The sequence below is a fragment of the Myotis nattereri genome (assembly GCF_964212035.1).
Source record: "Myotis nattereri genome assembly, chromosome: 8".
Lineage (NCBI taxonomy): Eukaryota > Metazoa > Chordata > Mammalia > Chiroptera > Vespertilionidae > Myotis > Myotis nattereri.
Window position 1 is genome coordinate 63,906,138 of NC_138083.1, and position 21,744 is coordinate 63,927,881.

Here is a 21,744-nt window from a genome sequence, read left to right on the forward strand (position 1 = left end):
AGGATATTTCTGTCCTGGGTTTTGGGACATGGGGTGGAATCAGAGGCAGCATACCTTTCCTTATGATTGGCTGCTATTTTAGTTTTTAAAGCTGTCATTTTTGTCAAGAACAAGACTGAATTACTACCCTTTATGGATGATACTTCCCAAAGCTATTTAATATTACTTTGGGTGTCTGAGTAAAGAGGGGGGAAAAGGAGACAAATATTTCAATAAGTGGTAAGACATTTGATTGCAGAGTATTATGCACAAAAGGGGAAATGTTTCCCCGCTTTTCTATAAAAATGGGAAAAAATTAACCACAGGACTTTTAAAGTGTATTGTGATTAGGTCATGGGGGGGGCTCCGCTGTTAAGAATGGAAATTGATCTACACAGGTTGGTTCCACCAAGATACTGAGAAAGAAAAGAGATAGGACAACAGCAGTTGTCTAAAATGGCACAAACTGGAATGAGGGCCGTGTGCGGAGCAGTCACCCAGCTGGTGCCGCCAAGTTCGCTGCAAAACTGGCAGCAGCTTTGGATTCTTGGAGCATTGCCATTGCACGGAATTCGTGACTCTTCATCTTCCCTAAACTATTTTGTTCCTCTTCTTTTAAAATTTTTTATGTACTATTCCACAAGTCTTAGTGCAGTTTTAACCTTTATCAATCTCTTAAGTATAAAATGCTATTGAAAGACTAGTTATTAAACTTTTTTAAGTATTGATTTTTAAAAATTAAATTCAACTCTCCACTATCTTGTACTACCTAGCACTCATCTTTTTCCAAAGCAGCTCAGCATCTCCTAGATCTAGGCCTGTCATGAATCAAACAGTTTCTCTGAATATTTACTCCAGTACTTAAACTTCTATGGTGAGAAACAAATTTTGTTTTTATTGCCATCATAGACTAGAGTTCAGACCAGAGAACTGGTGCAATATATATATATATACTAGAGGCCCGGTGCACAAAAATTTGTGCACTCAGGGGGAAGGGGGGTCCCTCAGCCCGGCCTGTGCCCTCTCGCAGTCTGGGACCCCTCGGGAGATAACGACCTGCTGGCTTAGGCCTGCTCCCGGGTGGCAGAGGGCAGGCCTAATCCCTAGGTGCAGCCCCTGGTCGGGCTCAGAGCAGGGCCGATTGGGGAGTTGGGGCGCCGCCCCCTGTCATGCACAGAGCAGGGCGGATTGGGAGGTTGCGATGCCACCCTCAGTCATGCTCAGGGTAGGGCCGACTGGGGGGTTAGGGCACCGCCCCCTGTCACACTCAAGGCAGGGTCGATGGGGAGGTTGCGGCGCCACCCCCTGTCATGCACAGAGCATGGCCAATCAGGGGGTTGGGGCGCTGCCCCCTGTCACGCACAGAGCAGGGCCCATCAGGGGGTTGGGGAGCTCCCCCCTGTCACGCACAGAGCAGGGTGGATCAGGGGGTTAGGGCGCCGCCCTCTATCACCCACAGAGCAGGGCCCATCAGGGGGTTGGGGCGCCGCCACTCTCACACTCAGGGCAGGGCTGATGGGGAGGTTATGGCTCTACCCCATCACACACAGAGCAGGGCCCGTGGGGTGGGGGGGTTGGGGCGCCACCCTCTATCACCCACAGAGCAGGGCCGATCAGGGGGTTGGGGCGCCGCCACTCTCACACTCAGGGCAGGGCCGATGGGGAGGTTATGGCTCTACCCCGTCACACACAGAGCAGGGCCCGTGGGGTGGGGGGGTTGGGGCGCCGCACCCTGTCACACACAGAGCCGCAGGGCGATCAGGAGGTTGGGGAGCTCCCCCCTATCAGGCACAGAGCAGGGCTGATCAGGGGGTTGGGGCGCTGTCCCCTGTCACGAACAGAGCAGGGCGGATAGGGAGGTTGTGGCCCTGCCCCCTGTCACACACAGAGCCGCAGGGCGGTCAGGGGGTTTGGGCACTGCCCCCTGTCATGCTGATCCCGGTGCCCGGAGACCTCGTGGCTCCGCTGATCCCGGTGCTGGGAGGCATATTACCCTTTTACTATAAAGAATAGAGGCCTGGTGCATGGGTGGGGGCTGGCTGGTTTGCCCTGAAAGGTGTCCCGGATCAGGGTGGGGGTCCCCACTGGGGTACCTGGCCAGCCTGGATGAGAGGATGATGGCTGTTTGCAGCTGGTCACACACCCTTCAGGGTGGGGGTCCCCACTGGGGTGCCTGGCCAGTCTGGGTGAGGGGCTGAGGGCTGTTTTCAGGCTGGGACTGAAGCTCCCAACTGCTCCTTTTTTTCTTTCTTTTTTTTTTTTTTATTCTGAGCCAGCTTTAGCTCTGAGGCTCCAGCTCTTAGGCCTCCGCTCCTGAAAGCAGGTATCTGGTTTGTTTAGGTTCTACAATCGAAACTGTGTATCAACTCCAGGTCTGAGATCCCAGCTAGCTGAAAGCTGTTTTCTGGGGTTTTGTTTAGCTTCTATTTTTGTAACTATGTTTCAAACTGCCAGCTCAGAGGCCTGCAGCGGCAGGCGGGGAACGTTGGAGTCCTCCGTCACTGAAGCAAGCAAGCCTCATGTTAGTTTCAAGCTGCCTGGCTGCCGGCCGCCATCTTGGCTGACAGTTAATTTGCATATCTCGCTGATTAGCCAATGGGAAGGGTAGGGGTCGTATGCCAATTACCATGTTTCTCTTTTATTAGATAGGATATTGCTATCCAGTCAGAGGGACTGAAACAAAACCAAATTTAAAAATCATTACAGTATTCAAAATTCACAAAACTAAGGAATATAAGAGAAATGTAAGTCATTAAACTTTCAAATGCACTGAGATTTCAGGGACACCCTGCCTGTCTTAAACATCAACAAGAGTGAGGAAAACATCACTTTATCTTTTGCCCTTGTTTGCCCCAAACTTTGTACCTTCCCAGTTCTCCCTCCCTCACCTACTTTGCAGCCCCAGCATTTCCTTGAACCAGCACCTCTGCCCCTCTGCTGGCACCTGGCTGCTGGGCAGCCCTTCATCTCTGCATGTGGGTGCTGCTCCACCGTGGTGGTGGTGGTGGTGGTGGTGGTGGTGCTGCTGCTGCAGCGGCGGCCGTTGCCTGGCAACAGATGCTTGCATTGCCAGCAGCTCCTGGCTGCGCTTAGTGCTCTACCTACCGCTCCGCTCCCCCTGCTCTAGGTGAACCAGCTGGAATTTTGAATGCTGATCCCATGGTTGAAAACACAAATGAGGGTCAGTTTCCCAGATAAAGACAGGACTAGGAAAAGGTCGGCTTTGCATTTCTTTTAAGAAATGCGGTATCACTGTATAAAGACATTGCTTTTATATTTAGAGTGTTCAGCAGTCTATATTTTAGGACATACTGTAGGTCGTATAGTGCAGGCCTGTTCTATTAGGTCTGTTTATGTAATCATATAAAATTCAACATATGCAAAGTTATATTTAACCCTAATTCCTAATTTTTAACAGGTGGAAAAAAATTTGCTATATTTTTAGGGAAACTAAATATCAGGCTGCCTTAAAAGTGTGGCTTCTGGGTTCTAACTTAATTCTCCCTTTAAGAGTTTTCATGAGATTTGTTTTGTCCCCTTCTCTTCACACTAACAATTCATATAAATCTTGGCATTTAAAAAACTGACAAATCCTTATAAACATTCCACTACACTATGCTATTTTTATATACCTTTTCTCACCTTCTGCCGAAATCCAGGTTAGATTCAGGACCTAAGACCATGGCAGTGGCAGATGGGGTGGAAAGAATAAGACAGATATTCAGGACACAGATCAATAAGATCCTACTTGGACTGACAAGAAGGAAAATGAGTCACGAATGACTTCCAGGTTCTGGTTGGACAGTCAGGGTGTGAGCTGGGCTGGAGAGCTGATATGGACATAGAGCTGTGTGAACACAATATACAGTATGCAAGATGCAGTCAGCCCCACCAGGGGGTAGAGGCTGTTGTGGGTCCAAGGTGCCTCCACCCGATGGAGGAGTGGAGATTCACCAGCCCGAGGGCAGGTGGGAAATCAAAAAGACCATCTGGTGGGAGCGGGAGGACAGGAGCTTCTCAAGGACAGACAGAGCCAGCCCCACAGAGAGGTCAAAGGAAGCCAAGACCAAAGTTCATGACGACACAGAGAAGATTAGCACGGCCCCAGCGCAGGGATGACTTGCAAATTCATGAAGTGTTCCACACTTTAAAACACAAACTCAAAAACCAAAGTTCACGGGTGATGTTTAGCCCCTGGGACACCACGAGTGACCATGGTGAGAGTATTTCCAGTGCAGGGGGGTGGGCCGCCAGGGGCTGAGGTATGAACACATTCCCTTTTAACTCTTGGCAGTGGTGGGCAAGAGGAAAGTTGGTGGAACTAACCAGCGACTTGCAGTGAAGGAGGTGCTTTTGGTTTTACATGGGACAGAGTTGAAGGTATTTGTACGCTTGAAGGGAACAAGCCAATAGGAAAGAGTGTGAAGAAAGAGGGGAGCTCAGAGGAGAGGGGACACATGGACAGGGGAAGACTGCCATGCCCCTGGGCGCAGGGAGCCCCTCCCCACCCCAACCCCCACCCCCCTCTAGCGAAGGCAGTGAAAGAACCCTGTGCAGTGCCCGGGCCCCTGGAGCCTGGAGGCCATCAGCTCGCAACAGCAACGCACAGGGCAGTGGTCTCCACAGCAGCCAGTCACCTCTTTTTCCTCCTCCCCCCAGTGCGGCCAGGCTAGTGCAGAGTAGCTGGCGCCCCCGGAGCTGCTGAAGCAGGAATGGAGGGGCCTATCGCACCGTCACAGTCGATGAGGACACAGCCTGCCTCCTGCCCTCCTTTGGTCCTTGGCTACAATGCCAAGCGGGAGGCCAGAGTGCCCTCTAGAAAGGAGTACAGCTATGAGAGGACTGCCGAGGAGCGCGGGGGCTGGGGCTAGAGATGAGAGGCTCAGGGGCGGCGTGGGTGTGCAGGAATCGTCTAGAAAGTGCGGGGAACAAAGGCGGTGCCCGCTGAGCCCTCGCAGATCCTCCTCCCTGATAGAATATGCATGATCCCGCGGCCTCCCTGCCTATGAGCAGGCGGCATCTGAAGTGTCTGAGGGGAGCGCGCGCTCGTCCACCCACTCTCCTGGGCTTGGGGTGCGAGACAGCCACCTGGCAGCGGTCGGGACCCCACGAGGGTGAGCCTCCCACGGCCGGGCGCTGAGAGGTCAGCTCCCGCCCCGGCAGCACCGTGAGCGCTAGCGTCCCTCCCACACCCAGGCCAGCCTACCTGCCACCCTCCCCTCCCCTCCCCTCCCCTCCCGCGGGCCAGCCTCCCTTCCCTGCGCGGAGGAGCTCAGACCCGGGAGGCAGCGCGGGTCCCTGTGCCCCCGGGGGCGGCGTGGCGGGTCGGTGCCCACAGTCACCCTGCGGGATCTCGCAGCGCACTCCGTCCCTCCCACTGCGCGCGGCCACCAGCCTGCGGGCGCGCTGGGCTGAGCACTCGGCCCTCGGGGGTCCCGTCCGTCCGGGCGCTGGGCAGGGGCTGAGCTCCGCGGAGCTGGGCGGGGAGCCTGGGCGAGTGGAACCCGGCTGCTCCCGCGGAGCCTGGCGGTCCGCGCCCCTTTCTCCTGCCCCTTTCTCCGTTCCCTGTGTGCCCTTTACCCAGCAGATCGTCCTAGAGAGTTATCTTTAACCCGTTCACTGCCGCGTCCAAAACGAAACCATCCCCACAGGCGTCGGACTCCGTGCGTCTTCCCTGCATCCTTTCTAGTTAGGAGTTTGCGGTGGGCAGCGGGGAGGGAGCAGACCGCCGGTTCGGATCCGGACACACCGAGAGACCGGGCCATCTCTTTCAGCAGCTGGGAAGAGAGGCCACCGCAGGATCCACGCACATCCACTGCTCCCTAATTGCTTTGGGGGCAAATTCCTAACCGTGCCTGGCGTCCAGTCGAGCGGGCAGGCATGGGCTGTTTGGGCAACAGCAAGACAACAGAAGACCAGGGCGTCGATGAAAAGGAAAGGCGCGAGGCCAACAAAAAGATCGAGAAGCAGTTGCAGAAGGAGCGCCTGGCTTACAAAGCGACCCACCGCCTGCTTCTACTGGGTAAGGCGGGAGGGGCGGCGGCTGCCAGGCCCGGAGCGCACAGCCCGCGACCCCGGCGGCTCGGCCAGCCCAGCGCTGGCCTGGACTTGAAAATGCCTGCCGTTGGAGAGGATAATTGCTCAGTGTGGGTTGGTGTGAACGATGGCAAGGGCATCCAGCTACAGATCTCAGCATTCTTTCTGTTTGTTTTGCAGGGGCTGGTGAGTCTGGGAAAAGCACTATTGTCAAACAAATGAGGATCCTGCACGTCAATGGATTTAATCCCGAGTAAGAAATGATCAATTTCGGTTTTGCTTCGAATACACTTTTAGGGAGAAAAATATACACTGAGTGGTCAGATTGTTATGACCACCCCATCAGTACAATGAAGTGAATTAGTTATGCAAATAATAATAATAATAATAATAATAATAATAAAACCTTGCGAGTATTTGCTTAGGAAGTTTTCAATAGTCAGTATTTTTGGGAAGTGTCAATGAAGTACTGATGGGGTGGTCATAATAATCTGGCCGGTCATAATAATCTGGACACTCAGTGTAAGAGCGTATTGTTGAATTTGGTATATTTAGGTAAATCCTTTCTCTAGGTAAAAAAATAACTTGCTTAACAAAATATGATGTATTAGGCATCCTTGAGGTATTTATCTGCATTCTTGGTACTGCTCTGAACACACTTAACCAACATGTCAATATATACTTTTCTCTATATCATTTGTCTGCATCTATTTTAATTCATACCTATCAACCCATGGATAGATTCAAATTAAATATATTTGCAGGTGTAGCTGTGTAGTTTTTATATGCAGTGTTCATGAGAGGCTTGCCATGTTTTGTGCAACATGTGTGGTTGTGTAAAGCTATAGATTGTATTGTGTGCATTCAAGTTTGTTTAGAGTACAAACTAGAAAAGGGGTATGTTTTCCTTTCCCAGATAAAAACTTTGCCGATAAAAACTGTTGTTCTGGGGTTGGTGTTGAGCTCTAGGAAAACCAGTCTAGCCAGGGGCTGCAGCTGGAAATTTAAAGTTCCACCCAATCCATTCAAATCAGTGCTGACGACAAATTAAGTTAATAACAATTCTCTTTTAATACAGGGAAAAGAAGCAGAAAATCCTGGACATCCGGAAAAATGTTAAAGATGCTATCGTGGTAAGGACTTTTACTTAATGGTTGTTTGCTAGAAAAGTTAAGTACTCTGATCTCTACAACTAAGTAGACAGAAATTATACATTAGCTTATCATACATGGAGCCTGTGTTATATTCATCCATAAATATGTTTTTTTTTATTCTGTTTTAGACAATTATTTCAGCGATGAGTACTATAATACCTCCAGTACCACTGGCCAACCCAGAAAATCAATTTCGATCAGACTACATCAAGAGTATAGCCCCTATCACTGACTTTGAATATTCCCAGGTATGTAAATCTTTACTGAAATAATTTAAGTGGTGCAAGATGGAAACTTCTTTTCTTTTTTTACCTCACCTGAAGATATGTTTACTGATTTTTAGAGAGAAACAGAGACAGGGAGACGGAGAGAGAGAGAAAACATCGATATGAGGAGAAACATCAACTGGTTACCTCCCTTACAAGCCCCGACGGGGGATCAAGCCTTCAGCCTAGGTATGTGCCATGACAGGGAATCGAACCCACAGCCTTTTGGTGTACAGGATGAGGCTCCAACCAATGGAGCCGCACCGACCAGGGCAGAACCATTTTTAATGAGGTGGCTTACTGAGAAGCAATATTAACATTAATTCATGGTTAACTTCAAAAATCTAGCTCTGCTTAAAAGAAATGTTTTCCTCTGTATCAAAATATTCACATTGGTTAAAAATATTAAAAACAATACAATTATAAAAAATGCTTTTATGAATTATTGGTGAGATTGATAACCAGGAAGACAGCATACCTTTAAGAAAAACCTATAGAACTTTTTCTTATCTGTATTTTTAAATTAACAAACAGTTTCCAAGAGAATAAGTAAGTAGAAATTCCACAAGTAGCGGGAAGTACTCTCTGATATGTGATTGCCTCTGAGGGAAAATTAGAACAGAATTCAGTTTACTTTTAAGGGATGTGTCCTTCAGATCAAATGAGAAGAGAATGCATGCTGTAAATAATAACGTGGATTACTTCTGAACGTTTACTACATGATAGGAAAATGTAGTTCATTTTACATCTGCAGATTTAGGACTGCTTTCCTAATCACATGCATGGTAGTATTGCTTTAAAAGGATGATATGAATATTAGTTTTCTCTTGTTTTGGAATAAACATTTCTTTATATTATTGTTTGGCAAGTAGATCAAGCATGTTTCATATAAAAATATATTTGTTAAATTTCTCAGAAAATCATTTTTGTTACAGTTGTGCTAAAAAAAAAAAAAAGCATACGTTTGTGCTGTGTATGTGTACCCATCAATAGCAGTATTTCAAAGTTTTTACTACCTGGCATGGTGGTCTTGAGACAATTTTCATTCTCAGAATCCTCTCTTCCAAGGAAAGCTGGTGCAAAAACCAGCATGTACAATAGATAGGTCCTGCCCTGCTCTTACTGAAGTTCGGGCAACGTGCACCTGCTCAGCCCTACCCTTCTCTTCAGCACAACATGGTTGTCTTGTGGGCTCTGGATTGGGATGGCGAATAAGAATTACTTTTTTTTTTTTTAGCTTTTATTTGCAATCTATAATGGGATTATTGTTTCTGATAAGCATTCCAATGTAGCCAGTGAGATCTCTAGAATTTTTAAGAAGGATTCAGGGGTAGCAAAATGGCTAGAAAAAGAGATGAGGTATCTGGCACAGCAGAGCCCACTGTTTTTCACTGAACTGTGTCTTTAATTGATTGGATGGCTTGGAGGGGGAATAAAGGGGATGATGTGGGGGACAGGGGAATAGGTAGCGCCAAAGCAGTGCTTCAGCCAGCTAGAGCTGTGGGATGTCCTCCAGCACCCTGTGACATTTATGTAATGCGGCAGTCACGTCACCCCAAACCACAGGGTCCTAGCTGGAATCAGGAGTGGCATGCCCATTCAGCTTCAGATTTACACATTTATAAACACATATTTATGTTCTCAATTTTGCCCTGCCGTGTTCACCTAAAAGTAATCATAAAACATCTCATATATGGTTCTGATGTAGGAAAAAGTTATTCTTGGCATGTAATGAGAAATTAGAACTAAGGTGTATTAATCAGTCACACATTTTCTTTCTTGTTCATGACAAACTCACACATGATAAACATATTCCATATTTAATCTGAAGTTCAGAAACAGTAACTCTCAAGTGGATTTCTATGGAATCCAAAGCACCTAATTTGTGAACATGTTGATTAAGTTAAATCATATTATTAATTTTTAAAAATAAACTTGAGAAACCATTTCCTTTGCACAGATGTATTTTCATATAGATATGTTAAGGCTACTTAAAAATGGTTATCAGAATCAAAATTAATAAAAGAGAATTGGGAACCTGAAGATGCAAATCTATAATAATAAAAGTGTAATATGCTAATTAGACCAGACAGCCAAACGACCTTCCTGAAGAAGATAGGGCTGCAAGGGCCGAGCCCCTTGCACGAATTTCGTGCATCAGGCCTCTAGTGTAATTATAATGGTCTTTCAGAGGTAATATTTTTTGGTAGTTTTTAAGCCTAACATTCTGTTGTCATCTGTGTCTCTGTCCCTTTCAAATGAGATTACGTTGATAAAAGAGTCTATCTACACCAATAAAAGACAAAGATGCTAATTGACCGTACCTTCGCTATGCCCTAAGCCACACCCACCAGCCAATCAGAGCGACTATATGCAAATTAACCCAACCAAGATGACAGCCGGTAGCCACGGAGCTGTAACAAGCAGGAGGCTTGGTTGCCCAGGTGATGGAGGAAGCCAAGCTTTCTGCCTGCTGCAGCCGGCTCTGAGCTCCACTCAAGGCAACAAAGTTTCAATTATAGAAGATAAATAAACCCCAGATACCTGCTTTCAGCTGGCCATGGCCACGGAGCTGAAGTGAGCAGGAGGCTTGGGTTGCCCCTGGCGATGGAGGAAGCCAATCTTCCTGCCCACTGTGGCTGACTCTGAGCTCCACTCAGATACAAAGTTTCAATTATAGAAGGTAAATAAATCCCAGAATAAAAAAGAAAAAGAAAAAAAGGAGAGGCTGGGAGCTTCCGTCGCCGGGGGCTTGGCCAGCCTGAAAATGGCCCTCAGCCCCTCACCCAGACTGGCCAGGCACCCCAGTGGGGACCCCCCACCCTAAAGGGGGTGTGGTCAGCCTGAAAACAGCCATCAGCCCCTCACCCAGGCTGGCTAGGCACCCCAGTGGGGACCCCCGCCCTGAAGGGGGTGTAAACAGCCTGCAAACAGCCATCATCCCCTCACCCAGGCTGGCCAGGCACCCCAGCGGGACCCCCACCCTGATCCAGGACACCCTTCAGGGCAAACCAGCCGGCCCCTACCCATGTACCAGGTCTCTATCCTATATAATAAAAGGGTAATATGCAAATTGACCCTAACAGCAGAACGACTGGGTATGACTGGTCACTATGACACATCCTGACCACCAGGGGGCAGATGCTCAATGCAGGAGCTGTCCCCTGGTGGTCAGTGCGCTCCCACAGGGGGAGCTCTGCTCAGCCACAAGCCAGGCTGATGGCTGCCAGCACAGCGGTGGTGGCAGGAGCCTCTCCCGCCTCCTCAGCAGCACTAAGGATGGCCAACTGCAGCTTAGGTCTGCTCCCCACTGGTAAGTGGACATCCCCCAAGGACTGCCAGGCTGCCAGAGGGATGTCTGACTGTCAGCTTGGGCTCGATCCCCCAGGGAGCGGGCCTAAGCCAGCAAGTGGACATCCTCTGAGGGGTCCCAGACTGCAAGAGGGCATAGGCCAGGCTGAGGGACGCCCCCCACCCCCCCCACCCCCCCGCCACTGAGTGCACAAATTTTTGTGCACCAGGCCTCTAGTACTTATATAAATGAGGAAATTAATATCTAAATATATAACTTTGCTTCTAAAGTGCTATTTTTATTGGATATGCACACATTTTCAGTAACATTTATTACCTGGTGCTCTGAAATATTCATTTCACTTATATTATTAAATAGCTCTTCAATTGACATTTTGATGATCCTAAAACAAATCTCTGACATATATTCATATTACTTGGTACATTTGGAGAAAATTAACTTTTACTTAAAAATGTATATTGTAAAAATCATAACAGCAGAGCTAAACCAAGAATTTTTTATGGTAAACATAGCACTAGTTTACTAAATCTAGTACTTTTTGAGATCAAATCCTTGAAAGTCTTTCGGTGTCAGATTTCTCTTTTGTTCTTTTGCTCTCCCATTTGCTCTCCATTTGAATTTCAATTTAATTCTATGAAACTTTAGTTGTACCAGAAGGAAGGCCAGCATAGAGAGTGCCTATCCAGCTAAGGGTTGCTGGGGAAGGTTCGAGAGGGCGCCAGGGGCCCAACTTCACAGACCTCTTACGCCAGGTCTGTGCTGGTCTGAGAAGCCTTAGATGAAATCCAGATGATTAAATATGGAATCTGTTTATCACTGTAGATAGCAATCCAGATGAAAGTTAATGGAGCAGCTTGGATGGGGTGGTATCATGAATGAATTAGTTGCCACTTTATAGTTTCTTCTCATGTATCCATCCAGAATGTGTTGGCTCTGGACTGGGCTCTACCCAGAACACCCTTCACTAGTTGGCACCAGGTCTTTCCATCCAGCTCATCTACTTTGAAAATAGTCTCAGGTGATGATCATGGCAGTAATCCAATCTAGAATCAAGTAGTACATTTAATTTCTATTTCCCCTTTACTCTAGAACAATACCTCAGCCTTTCTTTATTTTTTATTTTGTCATGATATTGACCAAACATTTATTTTGTGGGATGTGCTTACTGTGGTTCATCTGATGCATCATGACTAGTTTTGGTTAGTACTTTGGCATCAAAAACACAGAAATGGCCTGTGTCCTTCCTAGGGAATTGGGGGCATTAACTCTGATCACTTAGTGAGGTGCTGTCTGCCATGTTTCTCTTCTCTTTTCCCCTTTGTAATTCATAAATGCATTTTAGGAATGTCCATTGAGACTGTATTTTTTTTGAGACTGACTGTATTTTTTATCAAAATATTTACACTTTAGTTTTCGCACACTAATAAATTTTGTCCATAATAAATATTTAAGGTGGGAAGCTTTTGTCAATTCTTGTGATGATTTCTAAATACTGTAGTGAAAACTAAACAGAGGGTGGACCATGATGCTGCTTTTCACATACTAAAAAGAGCATCATTGGAGGATTAGCCAGAGCAGCAACCTCTCATCTACACCAACACACCAAGAAGTCTGGGCAAACCCTCTTCCCTAAAGTGTTTTTTTCTTATGGAAAATATTTTTGAATGGTCACAACATAGGCAACATATTTTTTCTTAATTTCTTGGATAAGAAAAAATTATTGAAACTTCAAATCCTTTGAAGGTGTGTTGTCAAGGTTTTTGTTGTCATGGTTCACCTCAAATTTGGATGTATCAAAAGTTTATTACTTGGTTTACCAAAGTAGAAGTTCACTTATAAGAACACGTGGCTGTTTTCAGAAGAATATGACATCAAAAATACCTTAGTATGCGAGCATTGTGTCCTTATCATTGCCATTTTTACATGACTCTGAGAGAAAGCATTTTGAATTTTACAGGGCTCTCTTGGGAAATCATGGAAGGAGCAGTAGGCTACTCAAGTCAAATTAAGATTTAAATGAGTTGACGCATGTGGTTTGTGAGAAAGGTACACTGAGGTTTTAAGAGGCAGAATAATGACTTTTACATGAGAATGTCATCCGTGAATGCGTGAGCTTTTTCTTCACCTCTGAAAATAACCTCCATACTATTTTTATTCTGTCCTTTATTGTGGCATATAGATTGAATTAAATCAACTTTGTGCATGACATTCTCACAACACAAAGCAATTTTATTTTTTTAAGGTTGTCTGTGAATTTGTTTGAATAAGAAGTATTTGTTTACGGCACAAAATCCAAAAGACACAGAAGAGTGAGACGTCTCTTTTTTACTCCTCCTGACCCCAGGCACCAGATCTTGTCCCCCAAGACAATCAATGTGGCATACGAGCAATCTTTTAATCATATTTTTAGCTCATGATGAATCATCAATTATAAAATGCCATTATAGTTAATCTTATTAGTATGGAGAAAATATCTAGCCTGAATTGCTAAGTAAACATTTTTCAAGTAAAATTTTACATTAAAATTTGTATAGAAATCATTTTGGTGCCTAGACAAATGCCAGAGTACTTGATTATGAAACTATAGAAAGATTGTATGAGACACTCGTTAAATATTGATGTTTTGCAGTATAGAAGCTACTGACTTCATCACTCTGAGGGAAGTCAAAATTATGCTGTCAACTCAAGCAGGACCCTTGGAGGGCATTTGTCCTTTGGGTTCTGCATGGCTAATAATCTGTTTCTCTAACCCAGTGGTTCTCAACCTGTGGGTCGCGACCCCTTTGGGGGTTGAACGACCCTTTCACAGGGGTCGCCTAAGACCATCGGAAAACACATATATAATTACATTTTGTTTTTGTGATTAATCACTATGCTTTAATTATGTTCAATTTGTAACAATGAAATTGGGGGTCTGCACAACATGAGGAACTGTATTAAAGGGTCGCGGCATTAGGAAGGTTGAGAACCTCTGCTAACCACTTAGGTCTGTGACACATGTCATCTTTCTCACACAAGTTTCCTGGTCATTCTATACCCATCCTGCATTCTTCCGCCTTGGCTTTAGGACATTCTGCCCCTCCCACGCTTATCTTTCTTTCACAGACGTAGTTTGACATTTCTACCGAAGGAAAAAACCCTGGCTTCCCTGCTGTGTGACATGCTTACCTTCGTCGGCACATCGTATGCTGCCCCTCCTTCCCAGCAGTTCTTGCTCTCACCACCTTCAAACCCTACCTGCTGGCTTTGAAAATGTCCTCTACCTAAAAAGTTAAAATTCTCAAGAATACAGTTTGCATGTTGTATATTTGTCCTTAATGTCAATCTTCAGCACTTAGTAAGTACTCAACTAATACTGAGTTTAAGTCCCCCCAGTTAACAAGCTTGACTTACTTAGAAAGGAGATGATGTGTCATGATTTCAAATGTTTAACTTTTATGCCAGTTCTTTTATTTAAAGCTCACATCATGGTTAGGCATGTTGCGCTTTGCCAGTAAACATACATTTATTGAGGGTAGAAACCATCTCCTACTTGCGTGGCATGTACAGTCATGATCTGCATAACAATTTTTGGTCAACAGTGGACGGCTTATATGACAGTGGTAAGATTATAATGGAGCTGAAAATTTCCTATCGCCTAGTGATGTCGTTGCTGCCATAACATCGTAGCACAACGCATTACTCACATAATGCTGGTTTGTGGTGATGCTGGTGTAAACAAACCTACTGTCCTACCAGTTGTGTAAAAGTGCAGTTATGTTATTGGTTTATGTATTTACTATGCTATACTCTCTATTAGATGTACTATTTCTACTTATTAAAGAAGTTTGCTGTAAAATAGTATGCCATGTTATGCCAGCAGCAGCCTCATACATCTCATGTTACCGCATCCCTTGATTGCATAATTTCTCTTGTGCTTAATTTAATCTCGTATTGTTTTGCTCATCATGGCCCCTAAGAATACAATATCTACTGCTAACGTTGCCAGTAAGAGGCCATGTTGAGTAATTGACCTGGAAGCGAAATTAAAAGTGATCAAGGACTGCAAAGGTGGAAAATAAGCAATGGTTATTACTCGCCAGTCAGGCATGTTCCATTCCACCATAGCTACGATCTTGAAGAACAATATCAAAGTGATGGAAGCTGTTAAAGGACCTACTTCATTAGAGGGAATGATACTAACAGAAATTTGAGAAGGGTGTATATCAGACCTGAAGAAACTTCTAATGACCTGGATTGAAGACCAGACAGAGAAGTATGTCCCCGTCAGCACCGTGACGATCACACCTTAAACAAAAAGTATATAATCTTGAAAGAAAAGGCTGGACCCAACTATGATGGCAAACTACCTGATAGTTCTGGGTGGTTTGAACAATTCAAGAATCGTTATTCATTATATAACATGAGAGTGAGTGTTTAGTCTACGAGTGCTGAGGTGAAGGCAGCTGAAGAAGTTTTGGAAACTCCAGATAAGCTGTTTATGAAGGAATGTTACCTGCCAGAGCAAATATTTAGTATGGATAAAACCTTCTGTTCTGGAAATGGATGCCTGAAAGGACCTTCATCCATAAGGAGGCTAAGTTAATGCCAGGTTTCAAGGCTTTAATGACAGGACAGCAGTCTTGCTTTGGGTCAGTGTTGCTGGCTACAAATAAAAGCCCTTTGTGATCTGACACAGTGAGAACCCCGGACCCTTCAAGTATATCAGTGAGCACACCCTGCAGTGTACTACAGGAGCAATAAGCGGTCATGGATGACCCAGCTCCTCTTCCAAGATGCCCTCCTGAATTGCAAGACCAACCCTGGCTGGTTTGGCTCAGTGGATCCTTCAGTCTGCAGGCTGATGTTCTATCCACTGAGGTCAAGGGCACTGGTCGGGGTGCGTGCAGAAAGCAATCAATCAATGTGTTTCTCTCCCATCGATGTTTCTGTCTTTCCCTCTCTCTTCCACTCTCTCTAAAAAATCAATGGAAAAATATCCTCGGGTGAGGATTAAAAAAAATAATAATAATAAAATAAATTGCAAGACCAGCGAGATGGAGAAGTACTGTTTGGAGAATAACACATCTTTCAAGATTTTGCTTATTGTTGGTAATCCTCCTGGACAATCCTCCTTTTATTGGTGGTTTTTTCCCCTAATATCAAAGTGGTGTTTCTCACTCCAAATGCCATCTCTTTGCTCCAACGAATGGACCAGGGAGTTATAGCAACTGTTAAGGCCTACGACCCGAGGAGGACCTTTGCCCAGTCTATTGCTATAGCTGAGGAGACACTGAGAAGATACTGATGCAATTCTGGGAGCATTGCAACATCTATGACTGCATCAGGTACCTTGCCTGGGCTTCAGGTGATGTCAGCAGGGAGTGTAGGAATGGCATTTGGTAGAAACTCAAGAGGTTCATTGATGACTTCAAAGGATTTGCCAAGAATGAAGAAGTTTCAAAAATCAACAATATTGTGGGTGAGATGCCAAATAACTAACCTGGGTGTGGGTAAAGGTGACATTGAAGAGCTCCTAGAAGTGGTTCCTGAGGAATTGACTAATGAGAAGTTATTGGAACTGAATAGGAACACATAACTGAAGAAGAGGCAAGAGAAACGGGAACTAAGAAAAGAAAAAGAAGACACTGCCGCCCCCGCCCCCTTCCCCCCCCTTCCTCCCCTCCTCCCCCCACCCCCACCCCCCCTCCCCCACCCCCCCGCCACCACCACCACCAAGAAGATTCACAGTGAAGGGTTTAGCTGAAGCTTTTGCAGACTTCAACAAGCTCGTTAAAATGTTCTAAAGGTTGCCCTAGCCGGTTTGGCTCAGTGGATAGAGCATCAGCCGGCAGACCAAAGGGTACTAGGTTCAATTCCGGTCAAGCTCACGTACCTTAGTTGCAGGCTCTTCCCCAGCCTGAGCCCTGGTCGGGGTGTGTGCAGGAAGCAACCAATCAATGTGTTTCTCTCACATCAATGTTTTTCTCTGTCTTTCCTTCTCTCTTCCACTCTCCCTAAAAATCAATGGCAAAATACCCTTAGATGAGGATTAACCAAAAAAAAGTTTGAAAGGTTTTCATTAATAAAGAGGCATGTTCATGGTGCATTATCTGCTTATAAACAAACCTGTGAAACAAACCAAGCAAACTCCATGGACATATTTCTGAATAGAGCAAAACCTCCTCAACAAGAACCTCCGGAAGGCCCTTCAGAAGGTTCCAGAAGAAGGCATTGTGATCATAGGTGATGACAGCTCCATGCATGCACTGCCCCTGAAGACCTTCCAGTGAGACAAGACGTGGAAGTGAAAGACAGGGATCCTGATGATTCTGACCCTGTGCAGTCTAGGTTAATGTGTGTGTGTGTGTATGTGTGTGTGTGTGTGTGTGTGTTAGTTTTTAACAAAAAGATTTTTAAGTTAAAAATTTTTTAATAGAATAAAGCCTATAGAATAAGGATATAAAGAAAAATAGTTTGTATAGCTGTACAATATGTTTATATTTAAACTATTATATTACAAAAGAGTCAAAAAGTTAAAAAAAATTTAAAAGTTATAAAGTTATGGTAAGCTAAGGTTAATTTATTGAAGAAAGAAGACTTTATTATTAAGTCTACAGTAGTGGGCTGTAATGTCCTAGGTCTTCACATTCACTCACCACTCACTCACTGACTCGCCCAGAGTAACTTCCAGTCCTGCAAGCTCCATTCATGGTCAGTGCCCCATGCAGGTGTATCATTTCTTATCTTTTATTCAATATTTTTGCTGTACCTTTTCTATGTTGAGTTATGTTCAGATATACATAAACTTACCATTGCATTACAGTTGCCTACAATATTAGTACAGTAACATGCTGTACAGGTCTGTAGCCCAGGAGTCATAGGCTATAACCGCATAGCCTAGGTGTGCAGTAGGCTACCGTCTAGATTTGTGTACGTGTACACGCTGATGTCCTCACAATGACGAAATTGCACGTCTCAGAGTGTATCCCCATCGCTGAGCAATGCATGAGTACAGTTGTGCTCAAGAAATGTGTGCTACAGTCAGGTATTTATCCGGGACTTAGGACAAAGAAAGTCTAAGTTGTGAATTCTAGACTAAGAAAGTTATGAGTTAGTGAAGACACAAGCTGTATGTAACATGATATGTGTAATATATAATATGTAATATATAATTAGTGAATAATAAAATAGGTACTTTATTAATGCTAACTTGTGTGGGATAGACTAGAGACTCTATAGCCATTCAGAGGAGAAGACCTGTAAGGACTATAGTGCTCAGACCCAAGGCTTTGTGATAACACCTGTAGTGGGCTTCTGGGAGGGCACTATTTTCAGCAGCAGAGCAATAAGAACTAAGGACCACTGAGCCACATCGGCCAGGCTTCAAAGGTTTTTTGTTGAAAATTTACTTTCTACTCATTACTAGGATTTGTTATTGCATTCTGTGAACTAGTTTCCCATTTGTTAAACTTCTCTACCCTTCATGCTAAATAGTCATTTGTGCATACCAGGAGATCAACCCAAAAATGTAGCCCCAAACATAAATAAATCAAAAGGTTGTATCAACATAAAAAGCCATTTTACTCTTCCTCAACATTAGGAATCAGAAGGCCAAATGCATTTTTTAATATATTTTATTGATTTTTTACAGAGAGGAAGGAAGAGGGATAGAGAGTTAGAAACATCGATGAGAGAGAAACATCGATCAGCTGCCTCCTGCACACTCCCCACTGGAGATGTGCCTGCAACCAAGGTACATGCCCTTGACCAGAACCAAACCTGGGACTCTTGAGTCCACAGGCCGATGCTCTATCCACTGAGCAAAACCAGTTAGGGCGCAAATACATTTTTTTATCACTCTCTTTCACTTGGTCCTCTTTTAAAAAATAAGTTTATGATGTGTGTGGATATGTTCAGAGAATGTTAGAGCGATTTTACAAATGAGGAGCAAGAATCCCAGGGCGTTGGTGGGACTTGTCCAAGTTCACAGCACACTAAGGGCACAATCATGACTAGAAGCGACATCCCTTTCTTCCAAGACCGGTATTCTTACTACTCACGTGTCACATGACATGAAGTTCAGCGAGAACTTCCCGCTTTCAAACAGACAACCTAAAATCATTGTAAATTCCCACTGTTATTCCAGCTGACCTACTTCAGGAACGGTGCCAATACTGTGCCTTCCCTGCCTGTAAAGGCCTGGGTAACAGGATTTCATGTTATTGTGCCGTATGTTCAGAATACAGCAAACACATGCTGCCTGTCATGAAAACTTTGTAAAAGGCTTATACGCAGAGAGAGAGATTAATCTTCTAAGCTGCATCTTCATCTGAACAGTGCAGTTGGACTGCAGAGCATGCTGAGGAGAGGCTTCCCTCCTACAGTGTCATGAGATAAGAGAATAGCATACCCTCTGCCTTTGATATAATAAGCACTTTGACTTTTTTTTAATGCCTTTTTCATGCTCTTTTAGGCAAGTTGTTTAATCAAAATCAAGTAGATAAGCTAGATGGGCACCCACATATGTTCTCAAGGTTGGCATGGATTTCCCCCTTCCCAGAGGGCTCACTTAGTCCTCACAACACCCCAGCAGAGGAGACCGTTAGTGTTCTTGACTTACAGATGAGGAGACTGTATGCAGAGATGAAGGCCACACAGCTAGTCATGGTGGGTTCCGGTCCAGAATATGACCCTGGGCTCCGCTTTTCATGCCCTCACTCTGCTGCCCGCTGGGTCCCCAAATCTCTATACCTTCCTGCCACCTTGTTTGGTAGCTAAAATTCTCATTACTAGCTTGCTTCCCACAGGTTACTGTGTTGCCTACAAGCATGCTATTTGGGAAGGGAATCTCATCACCACCCATCACATATATTCAGTGAATAGTGACTATTGAAGCCAAATGGAATGACAGTTAAGACGTTTTCAACCTTAAGAAGTTTTTGCCCTGGCTGGGTAGCTCAGTTGGTTAGAGCACATTCCGATACACTATGGTTGAGGGTTCAATCCCTGATCAGGGTTCATCCAAGAATAAACCAATGAATGCATAAATAAGTGAAACAACAAATCTTTGTTTCTTTCTCTCCCTCTTCCTCTCTCTGTCTTTCTCAAATCAGTTTTTTTTTTAAGTTTTCTTTTTGACCCACTATGATTTTCATCCTTGGAACAGATGACCATAGATGAATATCAAGGAAGAGTTAAATTCTCTGGAATATCTGAACCATAACCCATTGATCGTTTTATAGACAAGGTTATTTATGTGTTCATGTTAAGACCTATTTAGTTCTGTTTTCTGTTTTGTTTTGTGTGTGTGTTTTTCTTAAAAAATAATGCTAACTGCAAACTGATTGAGCATCCACTAGATCAGGGGTCCTCAAACTACGGCCCGCGGGCCACATGCGGCCCGCCGAAAACATTTATCTGGCCCGCCAGGTGTTTTTGCCGCCGCTGCCTGTCCTGCTTAGCAGCCGACTCATCCCGGGCCTGCCGTGCGCATGTGTGGAATGTCTGAGGGACAGTGAACTGGCCCCCTGTTTAAAAAGTTTGAGGACCCCTGCACTCGATCATATTCAAGCCCTCAGAGGTTGTACTCACATCTGCAGAGGCAGTATGATGGTACAGAGAAACACTGCAGAGTTAGCTTCTCCTCCCCGTGGTGTGTACCAGCAACAGAACCTTGGGAAACATCCCTCAGTATCTGGGGCTGTCATTGCATCATGAGGCAAGGGATCTCTGAAAGGCTGTTCAGCCCAGAGAACCAGTAGAATGATGACAGAAGTATTATTTCATCGGTGCAATAGGTACATTGATAAAATTCATATAGAAAGTAAAAATCGGCCCTAGCTGGTTTGGCTCAGTGGATAGAGCATCGGCTCTCTGATGGAAGGGTCCTGAGTTCAATTCCAGTCAGGGGCATGTATTTTGGTTGCAGGTTCCCTGGCCCTGGTCGGAGTGTGTGCAGGAAGCAACCAATCAATGTGTCTCTCTCACATCAATGTTTCTCTGCCTCTCCCTCTTCCTTCCACTCTCTCTAAAAATCAATGGAAAGATATCCTCAGGTGAGGATTAACAAGAAAGAAAGAAAAGGAAGTAAAAATTGCTTTTCTCAAGAACCTGTTCTTATCTGTTCTCATCATGGGAGATATATACCAGTAGGAACAATCGGAGACTGCTGGAAGAACTAGAGACAGGATGTAGATGTCATGGAGGAACCAACTCTTCCTGGTCCAGTCACAGTGCAGTGAGTGGAGTGGAGAAAACACACTGTGGGTTGGAGAATGGGTCTCTTGGTGTTGCCAAACAGAAGGCAAGTGATTACGAGGAGTAGTTATGATGAACGCAACTTTTCTAGATACCAAATCTGTACCTCCCTAATAGTTTGTCATTGCACCTAAAATTGCCATCATTAGATTTCTTCCCATAGGTTGCAAATATGTGGTACCCATAATATAAGTCATAACTGCACATTACACCTATGTTGATATTGATGATGGCGGCAGGATGGAATAACAGCCATTCCTTGAGTTAATGGATAAACTTCCTTACAGAGAGGGTCCTGCTGGCAGGAGCTTGTGAGGCAGAGGCTCAGCTTCCTGGAGCAGCCTGAAAAGGGAAATTACCTGGAATATCAGGGTGTTCTTTCAGCTCACTGGGATCTTCCTCCAGCTACTGTGCAGACAATCAGATCTAGTAGTCACTCACTTCCTTCAGGTGCAGAAATGCAGGAGTTGGAAATAGAAGTATGGGAATGATTGGATCATTCATTCATTCAAGTAGAATGTTCTGAACAACTCAAAGGTGAGCTTTAGGGTAGCCAGGAAACTGGAAAATGACAGTGAACAAGAGTCCCTGCCCCGAGGGATAGTTTGTCCACCAAACTTTTGCTGAAGTCAGCCAATTTCACTTGAATACTCTTGCAGTTTTATTCATTTCCTTGCATCATATTGTAAAAACCTAATTGTGTGTCATTAAGAAAAATCAAGATGGAAAATAGCAACCTGGGATTATTTTTTCCACT

The 21,744-nt window shown here is 44.9% G+C and overlaps 1 protein-coding gene across 2 annotated transcripts in view; it reads left to right on the forward strand.

The window, feature by feature from the left end:
- The window catches only part of GNAL (G protein subunit alpha L), a gene marked incomplete at its 5' end in the record, with an annotated part of 102,031 nt that overhangs the window by 19,586 nt on the left and 60,701 nt on the right, over positions 1-21,744 (forward strand). For both annotated transcript variants that reach the window (XM_081097627.1, XM_081097628.1), the window contains 3 exons: positions 6,196-6,268; positions 7,094-7,148; positions 7,298-7,417. In XM_081097627.1, the coding sequence (XP_080953753.1) occupies positions 6,196-6,268; positions 7,094-7,148; positions 7,298-7,417 (248 nt within the window). The remainder of the gene's footprint in view (positions 1-6,195; positions 6,269-7,093; positions 7,149-7,297; positions 7,418-21,744) is intronic.